We start from the raw sequence: 25007 nt of genomic DNA on the forward strand, positions 1-25007 counted from the left end.
GAGGAGTGGGGTCGGGGTGTGTGAGGAGGTGCTGCTGCTGCCGTGAGGAGGAGGTGGGGAGGGAGGAAGAGGAGGAGGAGGAGGAAGAGGAGATGGAGGGATTTACCTTTGGAAAGAGCAGGAGTTCCACTTCACTGCCGCCTGCTGAGGTAGCATGTGTGTTTTAGTGTGTATGTGTGTGTGTGTGTGTGTGTGTGTGTGTGTGTGTGCGTGTGTGTGTGTGTGTGTGTGTGTGTGTGTGTGCGTGTGTGTGTGTTTGTGTGTCTGTCTGTCCGTGTGTGTGTGTGTGTGTGTCAGGGTCATAGTATATGTAATGTGTGTGTGTGTGTGTGTGTGTGTGTGTCAGTGTCATAGTATGTGAGTGTGTGTGTGTGTGTGTGTGTGTGTGTGTGTGTGTGTGTGTGTGTGTGTGTGTGTGTGTGTGTGTGTGTGTGTGTGTGTGTGTGTGTGTGTGTGTGTGTGTGCGCGCGCATGTGTGCGTGTCTGTGTGTGTGTTTGTCTACTCTAGGAGTGAGTTTGGCAGCTAACCAACAGTCATTTGCAGTCTTATTCTACTCTAAAAATACACTGGTGAATTTGTGAAAGTGGCTAGTGGATTTTGGTAGATTTTGTTCTGCAATCCATCACAATCTGCATGCACGTTTTTGCTGTTTAACAAATATATAAACATTATGTCATTTTAATAACAGTGTCTGATTCTAGATATGAAGTACCATTGAAAACACCACTAATACAGTAGGCCTATACAGCATATTAATTAATTTGGCTGTTAAACATTATTCCTAGCAGATTCATGTTTTTACCTGTCATAATGTGGTATTTAGTGGACATACATAATGTGCATTACCCATTTACAGTGTACTACAGACACTACTATCCAAAGTGCCTTACAGTACAATTTACAGCAGGGATACTCAACTTACTTTGCCCGGGGGCCACTTTCGTGAAATGATAGAAGGCCAGGGGCCAGTTAATAAACAATCAATATACATTTTTCTGTAGCGGATTGTAGGTTTTTGGGGTGTCAGCCGGAGTTTAGTCTGACAATGTTGTGCACACCGGATAGTTAGTTAGGTTAAGTACATACATAAGTGCCTGGGTAGCGAGCAGATGGCGGTATTTGACAATTTAGCAGCTAAATCATAGATTATTGAAAGGTATTCCATATTCCAGACTGAAATGCAGTCACAGAAGTAGAGTATTGACCAGAATGACATGAACATTTGGACACTTATTCAGCGGGTATCTTGCATGTTGCGTTCAGGTGCACTGTACATTATTTATTTATTTTTGTGTGCAATTCCATCGCGGGCCGCACAGGGGGCGCCCGCGGGCCGCATGTGGTCCGCGGGCCGCCAGTTGAGTATCACTGATTTACAGTGTACTACATAGACATTACTATCCAAAGTGCCTTACAGTACCATGGGCACATTCATTTACAGTGTACTACAGACACTACTATCCAAAGTGCACCATGGGCACATTCATTTCAATAACACTTGGATTTATTTGGATCTGAAACTCAGGAGATGTTTTATTGACACATTATATTGTCACGGTGAGTGAGAGGACTGAGGGTCCATGATCATTTACAACCTTAACAATGTGTAGGTCTGGCTACTCTGTGTGCCATTTTTGGCAGGCCTGGAAGCTGGGAAGCTGGGAAGGTAGAACTTAATGAAGTTCTTCCAGAAATGTCTGCAATGAGCTGGCTATGGCACCAGCGTCTCCTGCCCGGAAGTGCCGATTCAGGATACATCACCTGTGGGAGGGATCCAATTAGCAGGGAGTTGGTGGTAATTGGATGGCCGTCAGCGATGTCTGATGATGTGTAGCCTAAAGGCTTGGAGTTGAGGATCCCTTGAAGGATCGCTTCAATGAGGAGTGCAGCGCCTCCTCTGGCACCAGCTGTGCTCCAAGGGTTACCTGCCAGGCGTGCTTTGAGAGAATCGCTCGCTCCCAACAGACGCCAAGGTGGGGGGCATTTGGCAGATTGAATCTCCAGTGGATCTGCTGGGGAGCAAGCTGGACTTGAAGGCCTGATTGGAGTGCTACACGCTCACCTCTTTTAAAATTGGCGCCCTGATTGGATAGCAGTTCAAATGGCTTGCCAAGTGTCAAGACTGGATACGATGTCAATATACTGTATATGGCCTGAGTAGTCATGCATTTTGATTTTGATGGAGCATTCCTCGCCTGTAGAGAAGAAGGCTGGCTTATGCAGGCATATTACCTTGCTGCAGGCAAGTCAGCCATCTTGGGGATGTCGGGTTTGTTGCACCATCTCTGGCACTTGAATGCAGCTTCTGAATGGCCGTGGAATCTCTGCATAGACTCTTTAAGAGCCGGGAGGATGTATCTGTTCATTATCAAAGTCTTGAATGATCAGCTGTGTGACTGGGTGTTTGGCCTAAAGCAGGACTGGATGGGTGGCCTCTGGATGGAGCTGTTACTATAGGCGGTGCCAAGCCCCAACCTCTGCTTAGGAAAAATGAGTTGACTGATTACTTATTTTCTCTTTCTTATTACCTTTAACACTTTCCTAATTAATTTATGTTCTTAATCGCTAGTTTCAAGTCTTCTTCAGTGCAGTATGGTGTTCATTTTGTAAATTATGGTGCCATTCAGAGTCAAATATATGATAAAGCAGACTATGCTTTGGGGAGTGAGTGACAGGATGCCTATCGTGTCCAATGATCACGCAGCTCGCCGATCACAGACCAGCAGGTGGCGCTGCGGCCCTTCTCATCCAAATGTCACTTTGTGCTCCAAGAAAACCAAGATGGCGACGGTCAGAATGCGAAACTGGAAGCTTCATATTGCTCTGCTCATTTAGCTGCAGAACCATTACGTGATTCATCAAGCTGATGGATCGGGCTTCCATAGACAACACTGTGTCTCCTTGTTTCACATTGAAATGTCATTAGCTGCTGATAGCTGATAGCAATACAGCCCGCCCTGTCCTGCACTACAGGTTATTTCTCTCTCAGTTGATTTATTTCTCACATGAACTGCTCATCTCCCACTCTCTCATGCTCTCTGCTCGTAGGGCGTGTGTCCACATAGCGTTTGTCAGTGTTTTTTTTGGTGTAGAAAAAGCCCTTCCTTTTCTGAAAAGTTGAACATTTCTCAGCTTTTGAAAACGATTTGCTCTGATGAAGAAACCACCGGCTGCAGTGCTGTTCTTTAGCGGCCGCCTTCTGTGCATCTTGTAGTCTCGTAGCCTTCTGTGCATCTTGTAGTCTCGTAGCCTTCTGTGCATCTTGTAGTCTCGTAGCCCGCTGTACATAGATCTACGTCTGGTGACTGGGGCACAACTCTTGAAAAGTGGTTAAGGACTGCCCCCTAAGATCAAAACAATATATGCGTGAGTGACAAACATATGAATTGATCAACCACGGATCGCATGACGTAACTCGACCTCGTGGGACAGTACAATTTGAACCGTAACAGCCCAGCCAATCAGATTTTGCCAGGGGATTTCTCCGGGCAAAACCAGGAAATGCTGACTTGTGATTCAGACCCTCCATCCCTGGAAGCATGCTGACAAAAGATGTTGGGTTTGACCATGTGAGACTATGCATCTTGCGGCCGCTTCCTGTTGCTTTCAATGAGGAAAGGGCGCTGGTGCTGAGAATAAAACGCTATGGGGACACAGCCTATTGTGTAGGGGAGGTCCGGGACGAATTAAGCAGGGGGACGGAGTAAGCTTGTCCTCATATACTATCTTTGACGAAATTCAGGAAGACGATTTTTTCCCCCCATGTTACACTTCCTGGTAGCTCACTTCCTGTGAAATTTCAGCTCGGCCAGTCAGTGGATGGCGGAGATATCCGCAAAAACGTTGCCTTTTCGTCTTATTTTCAAACGGGAGTAAAATATTGCAAACTGTGTATTTTTCTATTAGCGTGTTGGAATTTATTTATTTAATGCTGCTAACGCTATTCATCTGTTAGACCTATCGGTAGACTACAGCTCAATGATTGTTTTGTGTGTAATGTTAGCATATCCTTTGTGTTAGCTTAGCTTTCATCCAGGGAGACGCGCGGGGGACAAATAAAGCACTTTGCTCCAATTGCCTTGACTAGGCTATGCATTTATCTGTGCTTGCAGGACAATGCCTCGCATAAGGAAGAGGACCACGGACAGAGGGCAAAAAAATGCACACATTCAAATATTTCTTTGGATAAGCCATTTAAGGGAGGTAAAATATTGATCACATCACATCAGCAAAATATATAGATAGAAGTTATAATTATATTAATTTGCAACATATAACATACTAAAATGTATTTCATAATACTTAGTTTCTTAGATGACCAAAAGATGAAGGAATTAATGCCAGAAAAAAATTGTTACCTGGCTGTTTTTGTGCCTTTTTCACAACCGCTGCATTAGTCCCCCGCCTGTGCTTTATTTGTCCCTTCACTGTGGGACAAATTAAGCATTGCGCAGCTTCTGGTTGCCGTCTGATGACGTCTGATGTATTGACCCATGGAACGAAACTACGGTTGGTATTGCCAGAGGACATGTGTAGGTTGCTTACATAAAAATATTGTAACTCCAGCTGAAACAATCTTTACACAATGACAAAAAAAACAAAAAGTGCTTCATTCGTCCCGGACCTCCCCTACTACTTAATTTGACTCTCTCTTTATCTCTCTCTCTCTCTCTTGCTCTCTCTGTCTCTCTCTCAAACTCTCACACTCATATTTCTAGGAGCTATATTCCATCAGTGTAACTGTAAATGTAAATACACATACAAGCCAACTGCATATGCAATAATCCCACATTTCTCGCTCACACTAGTTGTGGATTCTATTACAGTAAGTGCTATTGTTTATCATGTTATCAGATCAAACATGTGACAGCTAGGTGTGGTTTTCAGGAATGAAGAGCGGGTTCAAAACGCACTCGACGCCTAAATGAATGATAAACAGAGCAAAATATTTTAATTTAAGCGAGAAAAAGAAAACCGCACCTGCGACCCACAGCGATATTCTATTAGGGAAAATCCATCAGTTCTAATGAAAGCCCAGGTCTCCACCTCACTGCTCTCCATCTCCTGTCTCCGGTCCACCCACCTCTCTTTGTGTTTGATGTGATTCACTTTGTGCAGCGATAATACACACGAGGTGATAAAACACAAAGAAGACACAAAAAGAAAAAAGATTGTGCAGATGAGATTACAAAATAAATCCCACGGGGCGCATGTCTCCCTGCCTGAGGGTGCAGTTCATGTAGGCAATTCTTTTCCTTAAAGGGATAGTTCGGTTTGTTTGAAGTGGGGTCCTATCAGCTAGTTCGATACACTAACTTAATTAGGTACAGTGTTCTGGAGGCTGGGCACATTGTGGAACGAGACCGCGCACTCAGCGCAGCAGCCAAACCGGCCTTTTCTCTGTAAGTATGGGGGGTCAACAACTAAAACGTAATTTAGCCACCTAAAACAACGCCCACCTAAACAAATCGATATCCGTGTACATGCACGCTCTATTTTGACAATTTTCAGCGCTTTACTTTTCCGCAAAACAGCAGTTTCATTCGGCACTGCTTTTTCTCCCAACAGTACAACTACCATATTCCTCCGCTAAAAGCCAGCACAGAGCACAGAGCCGCGGTTTACAAAACAGGAAGGCTTAGAAGAGAGATAAAACACTGACTTACTTTAGAGACAACAAGTCACCTGGCCTCTCTGATCTGGGACGTTTTCCACAATTTATCCTGGGAATGGTGAAAAAGGTCTGCAGGGCACCCCGGTATTTAGGCAGCAGGCGCATCTCTCTTTCACTCTCTGCAAAAGTTCCTCTTCTGTATTCTCTCTGGTTCATAATTGTATCCTCTTGTCAGAAAGGTGAATGGCATATCATCCTCGCTATCAAAATCACTCATATTTTCGTTCGTGTATTCTATTTGTTGTGTCTTCACTAACAAACCGGGAGAAATAAAATACCCCCAAATAACTGCGGAGTAATCCAGTGCTGCGGCTTTGTGCAGGGCAGGCTTATAGCGGAGGAATACGGTAGTTGTACGGTTGGGAGAAAAAGCAGTGCCGAATGAAACTGCTGTTTTGCGGAAAAGTAAAGCGCTGAAAATTGTCAAAATAGAGCGTGCATGTACACGGATATCGATTTGTTTAGGTGGGCGTTGTTTTAGGTGGCTAAATTACGTTTTAGTTGTTGACCCCCCGTACTTACAGAGAAAAGGCTGGTTTGGCTGCTGCGCTGAGTGCGCGGTCTCGTTCCACAATGCGCCCAGCCTCCAGAACACTGTACCTAATTAAGTTAGTGTATCGAACTAGCTGATAGGACCCCACTTCAAACAAACCGAACTATCCCTTTAAAGACATGATATTCTCACATGTCTGACTGTATGGAAGCTGTGTGTGGAATTAATACAATATGTAAATATCAGATGAAGAGTTGTAATGATCCTCACACTCTCCTGGCGCTGTCTTGCAGGAGCCTGGTGGTTGGGGTCATGGCCCGGTGTTTAAAAGCAGACCATAGAGCTCAGTCACGTGACGGTTCCGTGACATCACGTGACGGTTCCGTGACATAACGCTATTTCCCGTTCATATTCCGCAATGAGATTTTGATTATTAGCCATAATGTAACCACCCAAGGTAGGCTTACCACAGGTGAGCTCGTTGTGAAACGATATGTTCATGTAGAAGCCACAAATCTGTATGATATCATCCTTGTATATTCTTAAACGTTGTTTTTATTCTATTTCATGGAGAAGTACTACACTACCCACAATTCTACAATGTAATATCAACATCTTTGGTTGGTGGAGCTCGCTGTATGGTCATCTGTGATTGGTGGCCTGCACTCATTTCTCTCTCTGGCTGTTCTCTCTCTGGTTAGGCTACTACGGACTTAGGCAACAGCTTGCAAAGAAAAAGGGCTAAAGCCACCACTGAGTGACTGAAAGTATATTATGGAAGCTTACCAGTCACAAGTCACACTGCTTTCAACGCTGGCACCCGGTTTGAAATTTGTCACCTGGTTCGTTCACATTAACTCATTCTCTGCCATTGGCGTCTCTAAACGTAATTTTTTTTTTAAATGCTTCCCCGCCATTGACGTCATAGGACGGCAATAAGTGTTTTCACCGTCATGTGATAGATGGCTCTCTTACTCACCTTGTGAAACATTACAGCACGTCTAAAGGTGTTACAGGATCGACCACGATTGTCTAACAAAACCAGGAAGCAGAAAAAGGCAACAATCTCCCATCATAAAAGGTCCACAGCACAGCTCCATGGCACGGCTCAAATGCTGGTCCAGCAGCTTTTATCGATACGGGATTGGACTCCATTACAGCAGGGGGGGGGCAGCCTGTCACTCAAACGTGAAGGATTTTGTTTTCACCACGCGACCTGCACGCAACACGTCCACAAGTCACTTGTCCACAGGAATTAGTAATCCAGTTCCAAAACTCTTCTTGCTGTGTAAATTTCAGCCGGTGGATTGCTCCTGACATACAGTAGGCTACACAGACAACCAGTCGCCCCCCCCCGCAAGACGAACGCCTCTCTCAAAAGCGGGGTGAATCTCTTTTCTCACACCGGTGTTACAGTGAAAGCTGTGCCACCAGGGGCGAGTTTGACCCTAAGGGGAAACCAAATCATTATGGGGTTCATAGTTGAGTATAACACTGGCCAGTATCTGCCATCAAAGGCATTTATTCGGGTCAGGAGCCGTGAAGATGACTTCATTTACAAAAATGCATTTTGCTCCGCTTTCTGGTCACAGACTGGTGTTTTTGGTGAAAACAACCTACATTCAGGTGTTGATAACTAAAGAACGGATGAAGGTAGAATCAAACTTTTTTTCCCCTATGAAAGTCGAGGCTCTCTTCTCTCTTTTGGGATATTCAGTCTTTACGTAATCATAGAAGAAAATATTCTGTGGGTCTTGGAAAATTAATGAAAATGATCAAAAACACTGGCGGTGGCTAGTGACTTTTTCTGGCGGCTAATGATAGATAGATAGATAGATAGATAGAGTACTTTATTCATCCCCGAGGGGAAATTCTGGCGTTACAGCAGCAGTAGCATCAATGACAGCAACAAGAGCATCAATGACAAGAGCATCAATGACATTAAACAATTAGACAATAAAAAAAGTTACACAAATAAAAAAAGTTACACAACTGAGGTAAGGTGCAGAAACAGCAGTATTAAAATATTGCAATAAGAAAAGAAACAAACCAATACGCGAAAATATACAATATACAATATATACCACTTTACTTCCACCGCCTTTACATCTTACGTTTCCCAGAAACTGTAGGTAAATTAAATCAAATCAACTAAAAACTCCTAAATAGTATTGAATAATACTATTATTTATATTTCTATTATTTCTATAACTAAACTAAAGCTGTACAGTTTGTTATTTATATAATGATTGATAATGAGTTAATGCACGGAAATGCGTCACCATATGATTCCCGAGCATGGCACTGCTGCCACTCACCGCTCCCCCAGGGGATGGCTCAAATGCGGAGAACAAATTTCTCTTTTAGAAAACTCTTTTAGATAAGGATTTTTCAAAAATTGATTGAGAAAATTCTTTCAGGAAACCAGAGGTGACGTTACAATGCCATGGGACTGTTGAGCTCTATTCGCTCTATTCAGTGTCTCTCTTCGTGCTCGAGGGAAGGCTTTTAATAACCACCTGAACTCACATTTCATTTCGTTCTTCCTTCCCGTCTGGCCTGAAGCTTTCACCCAGTGTTTTGCAGTGGGTTAGGGTTAGAACAGAACAGGAGAACAGCAAAACAACACAGCGTAAAATTAGGAAGGACAGGGGACAAGAAAATTCAAGAAAAACATATAGGTTCATTCACAATATGCATCTAAAAGTGGGAGTATTTGTTGTTCTTTTATCTTAGTATTTCACTTGATTTGAACTGCACTAGTTTACTTTTGAAGTCTTTTATCTATATTTCTCCATTGTTGAATGATACCATTATTTAATTTGTAATAGATTATTTGTTAATTAGCCTATTGCAGGCAGTCCCTAAGTTTGTGATTTCTGTGTGGTGCTGATGGACAGCTCCTTTAGAACACATTATTTGGCATCCGTACTGTTTACGGTTGTCTTAGGCTAATACAAGTTTAGGCATTTCAAAAAAATACCCTACACCTACATTATATGATCACTGAGTAGCTGGTGTCTTTCTAAGGTGATTTCACTCACTTTTTCTCCTGAGTTGCTCCTCCAAAAAAGTCAGTAAGTCCTCCTCTGTGTTCCCCTCGCAGCTTGACGACCCGTCCGACCCGTCCTTCTCCAAGCCAGAGCCCCACTGGTTCCATACCCTGCAGGTGCGGCGCCTGCGGGTGCAGCGGGGCCGCAGCAACAGCGACCCCCTGGGGGGGAAGAGCTTCGAGCAGGAGTTCCAGTGGGTGAGTCAGACACCTTTGGGAGGGGGAATTATTTTCATCAACACACAGGATTTTACTTGGTCAAACCAAGCGATTCGGCTATATTCAGAATCAGGAGAGACCATAGAACATTTCAGTCCAACCAAAAATATAAAAAAATAAATGATGTATGATGTTATGTGTTACTGTCAGTCCTATTTTAAAACAGCAGGGACCATGTGGGAAACAAGTGTTCTCATTGTAAAGGGACAGATACACAACATAAACATTTGCCAACCTCTGATGACATGTATCATAGCATTTATAGCCAAGGCTAATTTGAAATGCCCGTCCCTAGATGTATATAATATACAATTTGCATAATTAAAAAGCCTCAAGTTGGAAGTACAATCTGGGCTGTCTTTTTCTCTCAACACTTCAATATGTAGATCTTGCCTTTCACCAAGCCTGAGGTCAGTCAGGGGTCAGTCAGGGGTCTTGGGCTTAAAAAGGTTGGTGACCACTGGTTTGTGCTCTGTGTAGGCTGGGTTGTCTGTGATGCTATTGATACAAACAACTTGCTGTTGTTTGTGAATCAACAGAGGCATTTATAGTTGGTATATAATGCTTGAAACCGACTTTTGAACGCCGCGCGGCAGCGCGTCCATCTGGCCTTGCGAATATACAGTACATACTTCACCTCCATCACTGAATAATTCTGTCCAACTTAGCCTTACCAAGAAAATGTCCCTGGAGCTGCCCCTGATCAATCATGGTGTTTGATAGCAGTGATGTGTAACGTGTGTTTCTGCTCTCTCACCAACAGAAAACCGGGCTGCAGTTTGGAACAGCCAACTCCTACCTGAACCTGGAGAAGCTGGGGGAGGGAGCCTACGCCACCGTCTACAAGGGAATCAGCCGGTCAGTAGATCTCACTAACACAACAATCTGATTTCTATTAACTGACATTGGTCTTTTATTAAAAAATCTGATATTGGCTAGTCTGTATCAACACTGCCAATACAATGCAGGTTCCTCTCTGACCAGTGACCACAGATATCGAAAATAGTCTGTAATTGTCCCCCACCAAAGTGTGGGGGACAATTTCACTTGTTTGTTTGTTTGTTTGTTAGTCACATTGTAATGCAGAATTTATGCCACTAGGGGGCGGCATTGACAATGATTGGGACTGACCCAATGGTGGAACTACATTACTGGTGGTGCGGGACAACATGTTAACTTGCTTGTTTTTTTGTTTTTTCTTATCGTTCAACAATTGTTTTTGCCTTACACACAATTTGATTAGTATCAGTGGGTATCAGTGGGTGATGGATGGATGGGGGTGTAAAATCTTGCCAAATTTGGGTTTTTTGGTCTAAAACAGTGATTCTCAACTTTTTCATATCAATGACCCCTGATTTGGTGAGATTTGTCTGTCAGACCCTAATCTGAGAATATTCTTAGATATGATTTTTAGATACAATTCCATTCTTACTATCTGTAGGTATAATAGAGGTGTAGAGATGACAGTGAAACTATAATCAAAACAAATAATCGATTAATTGGGGACTCCGTGGAACTCCCTCAAGTACCCCTGGTGGTCCCCGGACCCCACGTTGAGAACCACTGGTAACTCTATGTAATTCTGATGTGGACAAGTTTGGGAACATTTTCACCTCTCTTAACCAAAAGCATCCTCCCTGGATCCATTTCTCAGACTGCTGCGCGGTAACGAGCTCCAAGCTCGTTAAGTCCCCGCAGCAGTCTGCTTTTATAAGGTCAGCGCTGCAGTGTCCACAAGGCCTTGGCCTTTATACCCAGCAGTAAAGTCTGCTTCCTATAATGTACTTTAGATTATTTATGTGAGAAGAAAGAAAATGACTCAGGAAGATACAAATAAGAGGATCTCATGAAAGAATCTCCACTTAGAAGAAGCAGAAATCGAATCAAGATGACAAATAAAGACAAAACGGAGTGCTAAAAGAGAAGGACAATCAAGGCACTCTGAGGAAGGAAGGAAGCCTTTATTATAGTGGCTAATTAGTTACAAACACCAAGAATGGAGAATGAACGGTTTTTGTGTCCCAAATCATGTTTTTTTTTTTTTTTTTTTTTATTTTGGCACAAAGTATATACGGTTTCAACTTGGCAACATAAACATTCAAAAAAAGTCCCCCCAGCTTACATCCTGATGCAGTGTTTGCTAGTACAATAACTGATAGGACATATGGCCCATTTCCACCGCTAGTATTAGCGCGGCCCCGCCCGGCTCAACTTGCTTTTTTGTATCATTCCACCGGTCAAAAACCACAGCACGGGTTGAGTCGGGGTTGAGTCGTGCTACTTCTAGTACCACCTCTGTCAAGGTTCCAGTGACGTGAAAACACTGCAGACGACTGATTGGTCAGGCAGAATCGTGTTTACTGTGTCTACTGTCAATGCTGGACAGCAGTTTAGTGGCACTTACCTTCTATTCTGTTATTTCCATCAGTCTTTTGTCTTGCTGACTTCGGCTCTGGGGAAATAAAATCAATATCCTTGCTCAGCCTTAACATGACGGTGGTTTTCAATTGTTTTGAGAGAGAAAAGTCCACTGCTCGGGAAGCTCTTGTAGTTGTGTGTTACGTCAACTCCGCTAGGCCGGAGGCGGGGCTTTACCGGCTTTTCCTGGTGTGAGTGGCCGGGCTGGTGGCTTCCCTTCTCCCCGTAGCGTAACCCTCGTCCCCCGCGCAGCGCATGCATGTAAATAACAACAAATTGATATCCATTCTCCTAGCTGATGGTCTCATTTGCCCATGTAGGTCATTTAGTGGCACCAGTATTTCATAACCAGTTTAAAAGTTCCGTGTATGGATTTAATTTTAACGTTATATGTTATACTGTAGCCTACTTCCTGGTATAGTCACCAAAAGCCACGCCGGTTAAAGTCACGTCCTCTCCTGCATTCAACATACAACCAAGGGATTTCATCTGCCATTCATTTTCCATCTACAGTTTGTTAACATTTCTGTGTGTTCATTTAACGTTATACAAATTGAGGGCAGAGGGCAGATATGCCGTCACTATGACGACATATGTATGTGGTGGAAATGAGCCAATAGGTTCCAAACAGGGCCGTAACCAGGGTTCCGAAATAGGGGAGGTCCAGCAAGGGGAGGCGGATTCGGTAGCGCCCACAAGGGCGGCACCGAAAAAAATTTGAGGGTTTTTTCCCCCTTTTTTAGCCATATTTAGAATAATATATCATTTTAAATCAACATTAGGATTATACTGTTGTGATGTCATTATTCAGTATATTCTCTTTCATGTCACCACCTGCTCAGCTCTCCTGTCAACATAATTGTAACTAACAAACACAAACTGTTTTAGCCAAATTCATATCAAAATGACACCTACAAACACAGGTACACAACCCAAGCCGTACACAACACACAAAGTCATCATCGATAATAAAAAAAACATACAGAGGGACATTTATTTATTCCTGATAGGAACGATTGAAAAATAAAATAAAATATATTCTGTTGTTTTTAACTTTACACCACCTCTTTTTGTTACTTATTGGGTCATGAAACTGAAACCATGCATATAGCCACCTGCATACCTGACTTCGGGAGCTTGGCAATTGGCATCATGCATGATTAGCCAGTAGCATCCCAACGTGTCACACAGGTAACATTACTTAAGAGACAGACTAGACACTTACTTTCTTGGTTGTTGCTAAAAAATATGTCAGTGTCACTCACTGTCTGTCGTTCACTTCGCTCACTGTCTCGCAGCTCGCTCACCTTCAATTATCTCGCCAGGCAGACAGACAGTCATCACTCACCACCATGCTGCTGCTCTCTCGGAATCAAGTTACCGCGGACGCGGCGTCAGATGACTTCCTGCCTGACCTGCCTTTCGTTTCAAAATAAAAGCGATCCCGTGTTTTTCATGCTTTTCCATGCAGATTGTTTTATATAAAAAAAAAAAAAAAAAAAATCTCTGAAATATATAACACAATTCAGTGACAACTGTCTATAGTCTATCAACAGCTTCAAAAACCCTATTGGTTGAACACTAGTTTTTAGTTTGTGTGTGTGTGTATTTTTTACCTGAAATATTTAGTTAAAGGACATGAGATCTCTCTCTCTCTCGCCAGGATAAATGGACACCTGGTGGCTCTCAAGGTGATTCGTATGAAGACGGAAGAGGGCGTTCCCTTCACTGCTATCAGAGAGGGTGGGACACACACACACACACACACACACACACACACACACACACACACACACACACACACACACACACACACACACACACACACTTCCTTTGTCTTATTCTCTCTTTCTCTTCCTCTCTATCACTCTGTGTGTGTGTTTGTGTGTGTGTGTGTGTGTGTGTGTGTGTGTGTGTGTGTGTGTGTGTGTGTGTGTGTGTGTGTGTGCTTGCGCGCGTATGTGTGTACGTGTACAGCCTCCCTGCTGAAGGGCCTGAAGCACGCTAACATTGTGCTGCTTCACGACATCATCCACACCAGAGAGTCACTCACCTTCGTCTTCGAATATGTGGTGAGTCATAGGGAGAGAGAGAGGAGAGAGAGACATAGAGAGAAGAGAGGGGGGAGGGAGAGGGAGACGTCTTATGTCCTTTAATTAAATATTTCACATAAAGGAAAATACACGAGAGAGAGAGAGAGAGAGAGAGAGAGAGAGAGAGAGTGTGTGTGTGTGTGTGTGTGTGTGTGTGTGTGTGTGTGTGTGTGAGTGTGTGATAAAAGCACACGAGAGTATATTGGTATATTAAAGGTGCAACATGTAGTATTTTATTATCAATAAACCATGCCCACATGATTGATTGCATTTTGGAAAGTGTCTTTTAATGTCCTTTGTGCTTCTCTCCCTCCAGCAAACAGACCTGGCTCAGTACATGAACCAGCACCCCGGAGGCCTGCACTCTTATAATGTCCGGGTACGTTCACAATCAAACTCAAATCAACCTGAAAATTCAATGAGATTAAATCAAAAGCAAACAGCAGATGCAAAGCCAGCCATGTGTCACGGTGGGTTTATGTGCAGGTCTGGAACTTCTGGAATTAATTGGATTATTCCCTGGCCTGGTGGGAATGAATCCTGTGTGTGTGTGTGTGTGTGTGTGTGTGTGTGTGTGTGTGTGTGTGTGTGTGTGTGTGTGTGTGTGTGTGTGTGTGTGTGTGTGCGTGTGCGTGCGCGTGCGCGTGCGCGTGTGTGTGTGTGTGCGTGTGCGTGTGTGTGTGTGCGTGTGTGTGTGTGCGTGCTCGTGCGTGCGTGCAGATCTTCATGTTCCAGCTGTTCCGCGGTCTGTCCTACATCCACAGCCGCAGGATCCTCCACCGAGACCTGAAGCCTCAGAACCTGCTCATCAGCTACCTGGGAGAGCTCAAACTGGCCGACTTCGGTGAGCCACCGTCCATGTCCACAACATCTCCCGTGGTGTACTGTAGCAGTTATGGCCTTTCAAGTTGTTACATTGTTGAAGTAGTTTGGATTTGATAAGTGGATTTGTTTAGCAGGTTTCATATCAGTCAGACCTAACATTTACTGAAGTCATTAGAATAAGACTGACGTATAACAAAGACACTCGGACTAAAGGGATGGCAGTCCGGTTGCCAGAATAAAATGTTGGCATGTTACGTTTCTGCAAAATGTCAATGTTTGTGAACCAAAATTTGTAGATACGTTTATCAATGTTTAGTTTTAGGATTGACTGGTGCACAAGAGTGCTTCAGTCCTACCTTATTCAATTATGGAACTCTGTATCCCCAGTTTGAAGGTAACCGCTTGTATTCACAGTTCAGGTGGTTGGGGTCAGAGGCGAGGTTGTTGGCCAGCCTTAGCATGTTATTATGGTAGGCTGATTCATAAAGTTTCTCAAGTGAACTTAACAATGTTGATTTTGTGTCTGTGTGTCTCCGTGTCTGTGCAGGTCTGGCCCGGTCCAAATCCATCCCCTGTCAGACCTACTCATCTGAGGTGGTGACGCTGTGGTACCGCCCCCCCGATGTCCTGCTGGGCTCCACAGACTACTCCACTGCTCTGGACATATGGTCTGTACACTACATTACAGCCACAAGCCCCCATTTGATGAGATTCTGTCTCTCTGACCCAAATCTGAGAATGTTTTTATTGTTAGATATGATTTATGTATAGACCCTTCTCACGGGGGCCATTTTGTGACGCCAGCAAGGCTCTTGCTGGCGTCACAAAAGCCCGCCTGTAGCTGTCTCTGGACGCTGATTGGTGTGAACCACTGGTGGTTCAGATTCAAACCAATAGATTGGAGCGTGGCAAGATGGATTTGTCATGTGATTGTGATCTCATGATCTCACGCGAATCCAGCTGCCTTGCAAGGTTAACTTGGGGTGTCCTGGTGCATCAAGAGCGAGCCCCCGTGATAGACATGATAGACATATGGCTGATCCAATCACCTGCCAGGTATCTTTTTGAAAGTGCCTGCCCTTTGAAACGGTTTATGTGAAAACAAACCATCTGGCAGCATCAGGTTAGCCTCAAGTGCCCCGATATTAAAAGTATCTAATTTCAGCATATTTCACATTCCCCATTAAAAAAACATGCAGTAATAATATGCAATGCAAGAGTATCGTTGTTTTAAAAAATGACTCATCTCACCCTCAGCTGAATGTAATATGTTCAGGCCTGTTCACTATGTACAGCACTTCATCACGAAATAACTCTTGAACATCACAGACAGATTGATGCTATCCAACAGTGTGGGAGGATCTGCGGGGGATTTTCCCTTTAAATCTAGTCAGTATTGGCTCTTTCTGTGACACTAAGCATGTTAATATGAATCCAGTCCTCAAGTGACTTTTAGGTCACAGAAACTATAATGCGGCTGTCAGTCACATGGCGTTTGCGTGTGTAGAGCAGTTTACCCTCTTGGCCCCGCTGCTATCGCCTCGCTCCGCCAAACACCAAAACAAACACGTTTCCCAGGAGAATTCATCTATTTTTTATTCATTTATTTGCCAAATTGGAGGGATTTAACATTCACATGCATCAATTTATTGAAGAAGTATTTTATGCGCTCGAACATTAATGATGTCTGGGCATGTTTTTCTATGGCCTTTTCCAGATAATGGATATTAGAAACATGTGTTGCGAGAGAAAGCTTTCGAGTAAACAGAGAAAATCACTAACAGAGTTTTTTGGGTTTTTAAAAAGGGGGTTATTAGCCACAACAGGCCAGATCTTCAAAGCCTTTCTAAAGATCTCGTGTAGATTAATTTGCAAACGGCTCGCTGGACATTTCTTTACATTTTACATTAAAAAAAAATTGCTTTTAGCTGAGAGTCCACCAGAGTGGAAGAACAGAGGAACCTGAGCACAGTGCCTCCAATTTACATTTCAATTTAGATTTGAGCATTTTGATGTTTTATCCAGAGCAGCTGGGGAGCAGCTTCGCCAACATTACAAACAACCAGACAAACAAGCAAAGGGTCAAAGCTGCAGCGCCCTGATGGTAGAAGCAATAAATATTCCAGAATTTGTCCAGAATAATCTTGTATGATATTAAGTGCACTCGTTTTACGGTGTGGCCACACACTGTGACCGAGCCTTCTAGAACAGGGTTTGTCTGTATATCTGTATGTGTATGTGTGTACCCACAAAGTAGACCAATCACGCTGCGATGTGCATGACGTCACGAAACAGAAACTTGACACCACCGGGCATCAAACAGCCACACGCAATTCTCAGCCCACCAGAAATGTTCATATCTGCGTGAATAAGCATGCAAAAATTATTAGTTTAAAGGAGAATTCCGGTTTTTACACCCTGGACCTTATTTCCAGCTGTTTAAGTCACCCTGACAACTTCAGTTTGATTAGCATCAGCAGAAACGATAATCAGTTTGAACTGCGACCTGAAAATGAGGAAAACAGGGCATGTGAAATGCCTGTATTTATGTCTTGTAAATAGATTATTTACCGACACAGCGGCTTATAAGCTTATTATATCAGAGAGAGAACGAGATGAGATCGATCTAACATACCTCCGCCGCTGTAGCACAGCCTGCTCTGTTTGCTGTCCGTCACATAGGTATTCCCGGCTGCTGAAAATATCATCAGTGTATAATATCATGCTAAGCTACATAACAGCTAACTACAGTGAGTGAACTCTGCAAGTCACCCGGATGTACTTCTTTTCTTCTTCTTCTTCTTCTTCTGTTTGGTTTTACGGTGGAACAGAAGAAGAAGAAGAAAATAAGTACATCCGGGTGACTTGCAGGGTTCACTGTAGTTAGCTGTTATGTAGCTTAGCATGATATACACTGCTGATATTTATTTGTTTTAGAGAATATAGACGATTGATTTTAATTAAATGGCATGGTATGGAATAACGTCATATATGGATTACAAGCAGCAGCCGGGAATACCTATGTGACGGACAGCAAACAGAGCAGGCTGTACCACACCAGCAGCATGGAGGTACATTAGATTGCTTTCATCTTGTTCTCTCTCTGATATAATAAGCATATAAGCCGCTGTGTGTCGGAAAATAATCTATTTACAAGACATAAATACAGGCATTTCACATGCCCTGTTTTCCTCATTTTCAGGTCGCAGTTCAAACTATCGTTTCTGCTGATGCTAATCAAACTGAAGTTGTCAGGGTGACATAAACATCATATTTAAAGCTGGAAATAAGGTTCAGGGTGTAAAAAACTGGAATTCTCCTTTAATGTAGATGCAAAGGAACATGGAATCGGCCACAAGGTGCATCCCAGAAAAATCACCTACCACGATGTCCCCCCCAACAGTGTTTCAGAGCAAGACGTAGAAGAAGGAATGATGTAGTAAATATGAGAAAATATGAAACAAATAAATAAACATTTCTCTCCTTGTTTCCTTTTCCCTTTTATTTTCTGAAGCTGTGAGTCCATGATAAAGACTCTGTTCTCTCTGCTGCAGGGGGGCTGGGTGTATCTTCATAGAGATGCTGCAGGGGGCGCCGGCCTTCCCCGGCATGGCTGACGTGTTCGAGCAGCTACAGAAAATCTGGGCGGTGAGTCTGACACTGGTTTACCTTTCCGTCCTACAGCGGAAAATTTATTGAATTATTTCTAAGTCTGGAAGAGTTTGTGATTGTACAAACGAAAAGCCAAAACTGGGAAAACTCAAAGCCCCCTATTCTCCCACAGGCCTTCGGCGCTAAAACGGGCCTTAACCGCAAAAAAACGTGCCTTGCGCCTGTTTTGGGACGATATCAATATGGCAGGCCGAATGGGAATGGCGCAGTCCCAGAATGGGCCAAAGTGGGCGTGCTGATATCTTCGCACCTGGCGTAAATTTAGCGCTTTGCGCCTTTGAAAACCAGGCCTATTCAGTGCGCCAGTGCTCTTCTGCCTCTCCCCTGTCACCCTTCTCTGTCTCTCTCTGAAACCAGGCCTATTCAGTGCGCCAGTGCTCTTCTGCCTCTTCTCTGTCACCCTTCTCTCTCTCTCTCTGACTCCCTCGCTTAGACAGGCACAACACACTTCCCATATAGGAAAAATAAGTTGTAAGTTGTCTGGCCTGTCCCAGCATGCATTGTGCTTCTCCATTTCGCTACTAAATAGCAACCAAATGAGGCGAAATAGATATAAAAGGTCGATCTAAAATAATGTGTAATGGTAACACAGCCTGCAATTGTAGAACATTTCAATATTGGACCAAATAAAACATCGAAATTAAAACACCACCCTAAGTGAAACATATATGTCCTCCTGGGGCTATATATATCCCTTGTCGATTTAACGTGATTTAGATAAGTGACAGCGGAACGCGCTTCCTACTGTCATCTGCTATACTGTGATGTCCGCTCCAATAACTTGGCCCTACTTCACATTTAGTTTTACAATAAAAACACATTTATGCAATGACTTTACATAATGTAGGGTATATTTATGTGCATCATTCTACCTGCAGCAGGGGAGAGAAAACGATATCTTTCTGGACAAACTTTCACCAATATAAAATTAATCTCATCATATAGGGATAGGCTATATTTTTCTAGCTGATGCCTCTAGAACATTCTTTTCACTTTGATCTTGCTATAGTGTAGCATATTTACATGCTTGCAGTATTTAAACTGCAGTTAGATTGGTTTGAGAAGCATAATAATATGGAATAATAGCCTATAATGGAGACAGACAGACTGGATGAAGGGAGGGGGGGGGGGGGGCAGAGCGCTTGGCTTTCGTCAGGTTTTGCGGGACCACTGGAATTGGAGCTAAAAAGGCAAGCGTGCGATTTGTTTATTGCACTTATCCAATGAGCATGACGGTGCATAATTTTACGCTTAAAAGGCGTGGTTGTAATGCTTTAGGCTGCGTGTAGCGCCAGCACGACGATATCAAGTGCGCTGGTCCACGCCCACTGATTTGCGCTGCGCCAGGCGCTCGGCCTAGAAACAGCGCCGATGCAACGATAGGGGCCAAAGTCTGCATTACTTGAAATTTCCTGATGTAGCTGATCAAGGTTCATTTTATTAAAAGTGAGCAAATAACATGTCATTATTTATTTATTTATATATTTGTTTGTTATCATTAAGGTAGTAGCATTGTTGTTTTTTATATTATTCTTCCTTTATTTAGTCAATTTTTATTACACATGTACGCACACACGCACAAGCGTGCGCACACATGCACATGCACACACACACACACACACACACACACACACACACACACACACACACACACACACACACACACAAACACACACACACACACACATAGTATATATTAGCTTTTTCTCCCTTTCTCTAATTCCTTATCAAGTAAATTTTTGTCCATAAAATTGATGTGATTAGAATGAATGTGCTTCCACGTTTTTTTTTTTCTTTTTCAGATGCTTCCCCTTGTAATTGAAAGTGCAATGTTTAAGCAATGGGATACAATATTTACAAGATTTCTGTGGAATGGTAACAAAGTTAGGATTAAACTTAAAACATTGAAACTGTCCAAGGAAAGAGGCGGACTCGCGTTCCCAGAACTTAAGAAGTACTACCTTGCAGCACAAATCCAGTCGATTCGAACCTGGATGCAAGAAAACTCTACTGCCAAATGGAGATCAATGGAAGTAAATCTAATAGAAAATCACCCCATAAACATAGCCCTGGGGGTAAAAAGAAAGGTAATAAATAGGACCGAAAATACCTGTGTTAATAATACGTTAAAAAATTGGAAAAAAATATGTACAATATTAAAACTTGATGGGGATCTGTTAGCATTGAGGGAGATAGAACGAGACCCATAATTTACACCCAATAAGATGGACAAAACATTTCACCTTTGGAAGCAGAAAGGCCTAATTTTCTTTGGACAGTTCTTTAACAGTGATGGAGTTGTGTCTTTCGATGATCTTTCCCTTAAATATGAACTACCGCATTCACATTTTTACCGCTTCCTCCAAGTTAGGAGCTACATAGGAGATAGTCAGATGCGGAATAAAACTGCTGATGAAGTACATCCCATAATTAAATTCATCTTGAAAAATCATAGTAAATTTAGAATAAATAATCAAATCTCTGCGGTTTACAAATTTCTTACAAATGTTGATAGACTGGAGGAAGTAAGGGCAAAGGAAAAGTGGAAAGAGGAATTAGAAATCGATATATCAGAAGATGAATGGAGGGAAATGAATATTAATACTCATAAAACAACAAATTCACTCTTCTGGAGGGAGTTCTCTTGGAAGGTACAACTCCATTACTTTATAACACCAGCCCAGCAAGCGAAATATGATCCCAAGATTACTCCAAAGTGCTGGAGAAATTGTGGGGACTATACTGCGAACCTCTCTCACATACTGTGGTCCTGCCCAGTATTAAAATCATTCTGGGAAACAATACACCGGGAGATTGAGTCGATTTTGAAAGTAACGTTCCCACTGGATGCTAGATATTATCTCCTTGGCATTAGTCCTTTACAAATGCCAGAAGAAAAAGACAAATACCTGGCAAGAATCCTCAGAATCACCGCACTGAAAACAATTACACGTAACTGGCGTCAGACACACAAACCACAAATACAGGCATGGAGGGATTTGATTAATCAAGTGTACATTATGGAAAGGATAACTTACGCAATTAGAAACCAAAGGTACATAGCCGATAGTAGATGGAGTAAATGGATGGAACACAGCAACCATGTAATTTGAAAAAAAAAAAAAATGTATGTAAGTGTGTATGTATATGTATGTATGTATGTGTGTATATATATATATGTATATATATATATATATATATATATATATATATATATGTATATGTGTGTGTGTGTATATATGTATGTATATGTATGTAAATAGTACTTAATGAGTATATCCTGAGTCTTGTACTAAAGTCTGGGCTGGTGTTAAATGTTGGAAGACAGGTGTTGCGACGGTGTATAGTGAACCAGTCCCTCCAAGTTTTCGCATTTCGTGCCTACCTGGTGGGACTGATAAATGATTTGCAATCAGTTACAACTTACTGACGTATACTGTATTGTTATGGCTTTATTTTTATTTATTTTTTATTTTATTTATTTTTATTATTATTATTATTATTTATTTATTTATTTTCTTCCTTTTTCCCCTTTTTCTGTCTTTTTCTTTTTGTTGTTGTTGTTGTTGTCAAGGTTGACAGTCTGTTGTATGTTTGTGGAGCCCGATATGGGGCTAGCCTGACCTGACCAAAGTTCAGGCCTGGCTGAAATGCATTAAATAAAAAGTATAAAAAAATAAAAAAAATAAATAAAAAATGTCCATTGCCAGACAGTCATCGTTATAAATATGAATAAATAAAAAGGCAGGGCTCCAGCGTCTGGAGGAGTTGTGTGTTGCAGGGATAAAATGTGTGGTCAAGTCACAGGACGCTGCGTCTCTGTCCCTCCTCAGGTCCTTGGCATTCCCACAGAGGAAAGCTGGCAGGGAGTGAGCGAGCTGCCCAACTACAAGCCAGGTCAGTCTGCTTTCCCCACCCCTTCCTGTCCCAACAGCCAATCCAAACCCTCTGTTAGTTTTTGACCATTTCTCTTCCACTCACAGAGAGATTTGTATTCAAGATGGGAGATTATGCCATTATTCACTTCCCAACTTTAAAGTGTTGATCTTTTTCACTGGTTTATTTATTTGTTTATTTGGACGGGACAGTGCAAAATCAATGAACACAAAAACCATGAAGCAGATACAATCACCTGGAACAATACACACAGGGCCGCTGCTGGCCATTTGGGTGCCCTAAGCGTAATTGTTTTGTGGTGCCCCCCCCCCCCCCCCCCCCGTAAAACTTCCAATAACTGTCAAACGAAAGACTGCAAAATCATTAATTATGAACGATACTAGTGTATCTCACATTTCATTACATGTGGGAAACAAACAATTGTTAGAATTACTGTACATGTCAGCAAACAAGTGATTGTTAAACTGTACATGCAAGCAGGGGCGGACTGGGATCATAATTCAGGCCGGGCATTAGATACCAAGCAGGCCAGGCCGATACAGGCCGACGTGCGTGCCGGCGTCCGACGGGCGGCGGCGAAAAATTTGGGCTGTTTGAAGCCCAATTTGGGCCGTTTGAAGCCAGATTTGGGCTGTTTGAAGCCCGATTTGGGGCCAGTTGAAGCCAGATTTGGGCCAGTTGAAGCCAGATTTGGGCCGGTTGAAGCCAGATTTGGGCCGCTTGAAGCCCAAGTTGGGCCGTTTGAAGCCCAATTTGGGCCGAGTCCAATTTTACAATGAGATGCACCCACTTTAAACCCTGAATAAAGTAATAAAACCACTAGTAAACCAGTAGGCGGCACCTGGCCTGCTGTTCAGTGAGTGGCCTGACTGAGGGCACCAAAAAAAAAAAAATTTTTTTTTTTTTTTTTTTTTTTGGTGCCCCTCAGTCACAACATGCCCTACGCAGTCTGCGTACTCTGCGTAATGGGGTGCGGCGGGCCTGAATACACACATCCAAAATCATTTTGATTCACAAATGTAGAATGAACTAAACAAATTGCAGCAGACCTTACTCATGTTGATTGTATTACTGTAAATATTATTTTAATTCTCATCCTTTATTTACTTCATAAAAAAAACACTTATAAATAAATAAACTAAAAATATAAATGATTCAATCTTCAAAATTGTTATTTGTGTGGACAAAAGTCATCATTATTTAAACAACTTCTTAAAATATATTAATTTACTCTCATATTGTCTATACTTTGTGTTCTTTTATCTTGTGAAGCCTGTTTTTACTTAGTAAATTATGTAAAATAAATGACAATACTGTTTCATTTCATCTGGATTTTAGCACTTTTCCCCAACTAAAAAAAGAAAAAGAAAAAAAAGTGCATTACAAAGAATGTTTATTTTTCTATAGTTTATGATAAATAACAACCATTGGTATCAACAATTTTCTCACTTTTTCAAACGCTGGATGTCTGGATCAGTGCTTCTCAATGTGGGGTCCTGGGACCACCAAGGGTCCATGGGGGTCCCCACCAAATTGATGAATTATTACTTCACAATTATTTCATTTACCAGAAGTTAACACAATTATAGAATGTAGAAGAATGAACATTTTGATCATAGTGTCTCTGTTATCTCTCTACCTACAATACAGACAGCCATGGGATTCTGCACAGATCATAATTAATAATGAAAATGTTCTCAGATTTGGGTCGAGAGACAAAATCTCATCAAATGGGGGTCCATGGCCCTAATGTGGACTAAATTAGGGGTCTTTGAGGTGACAAAGATTTGACAATCACTGCTCTCTAGAAAATGGACAATCACATCTCTGGCCACCAGGAGGTGCCGTTAGACTGTTAAAATAGAGAGAGGTACCGTTTACACAATGACCTACGTACATGCAGTGGTCTTGGTTTATATGAGTCAGAGCCATTTGAAAAGCCAACCTACAGCTGTACAGTCTCACTCAAACGTTCCCTCTCCAATGGTTCTGCCATTTTCTGGAGACATGGAAGAATCACAAGTGGAATTCAAACTCGCATACAGGACCCACTTCAGCCTCCAGACGCCAGGACGACTGCCTATTTCATACTTTACCCCTTTTTCACTGCCCCCCCTCCCTCTCTCTCCCTGTCCCGTCGCATAAAGATGAGTAGATAAGAGAGGAATGTGCAGCCCCCCCCCCCCCTTGAGTGCGGGCCAGCCGGTAATCCTATACGCCGGGCTGCTCCAGACTCCACAGCATCCAAATCACGGGGGGGTGGGGGGGGGTGGGGGGGGTGGGATGGGGGGTTGGGGAATGTCTTCCAGACTATTATAAACAAAAGTGCAAAAAGAGAAGGAAAAAAATGGGAATTAAAACTCATGTGGAAGAAGCTGATGTGGGAGCGGCTGTGAGCTCAGGCCAGCAGGAGAGAAGAAGAGTTTGTTCTTTACTCAGATATGAGGAAAACCAACCCAATCTGCCAGAATAATACATTGGCATTTTACATGTCTGCAAAACAACGGATAGTAGAATATCGTAAATTTTAAACAAAACGGAGGTTAATTTGAAAAACCTCGCTACCTTTCCAATGTTCAACCCAAATGAAACATCTTGACAACTTTGGTTATGCTTGGGGGCGTCTTGGTAGTGTAGAGGTAAAAACACCCGCCTACCACCGC

General features: G+C 42.6%; 1 protein-coding gene across 1 annotated transcript in view; it reads left to right on the forward strand.

Moving 5' to 3' along the window:
* The window catches only part of cdk15 (cyclin-dependent kinase 15), a 54155-nt gene that overhangs the window by 16943 nt on the left and 12205 nt on the right, over positions 1-25007 (forward strand). Inside the window, exons 3-11 of the mRNA XM_083633149.1 lie at positions 9275-9418; positions 10203-10297; positions 13521-13600; positions 13835-13929; positions 14267-14329; positions 14671-14794; positions 15323-15443; positions 18330-18423; positions 22281-22344. Coding sequence (XP_083489275.1) covers positions 9275-9418; positions 10203-10297; positions 13521-13600; positions 13835-13929; positions 14267-14329; positions 14671-14794; positions 15323-15443; positions 18330-18423; positions 22281-22344 — 880 coding nt within the window. The remainder of the gene's footprint in view (positions 1-9274; positions 9419-10202; positions 10298-13520; positions 13601-13834; positions 13930-14266; positions 14330-14670; positions 14795-15322; positions 15444-18329; positions 18424-22280; positions 22345-25007) is intronic.

The sequence above is a fragment of the Poromitra crassiceps genome (genome assembly GCF_964638095.1).
Source record: "Poromitra crassiceps genome assembly, chromosome: 3".
In the NCBI taxonomy this organism is placed as follows: Eukaryota; Metazoa; Chordata; class Actinopteri; order Beryciformes; family Melamphaidae; genus Poromitra; species Poromitra crassiceps.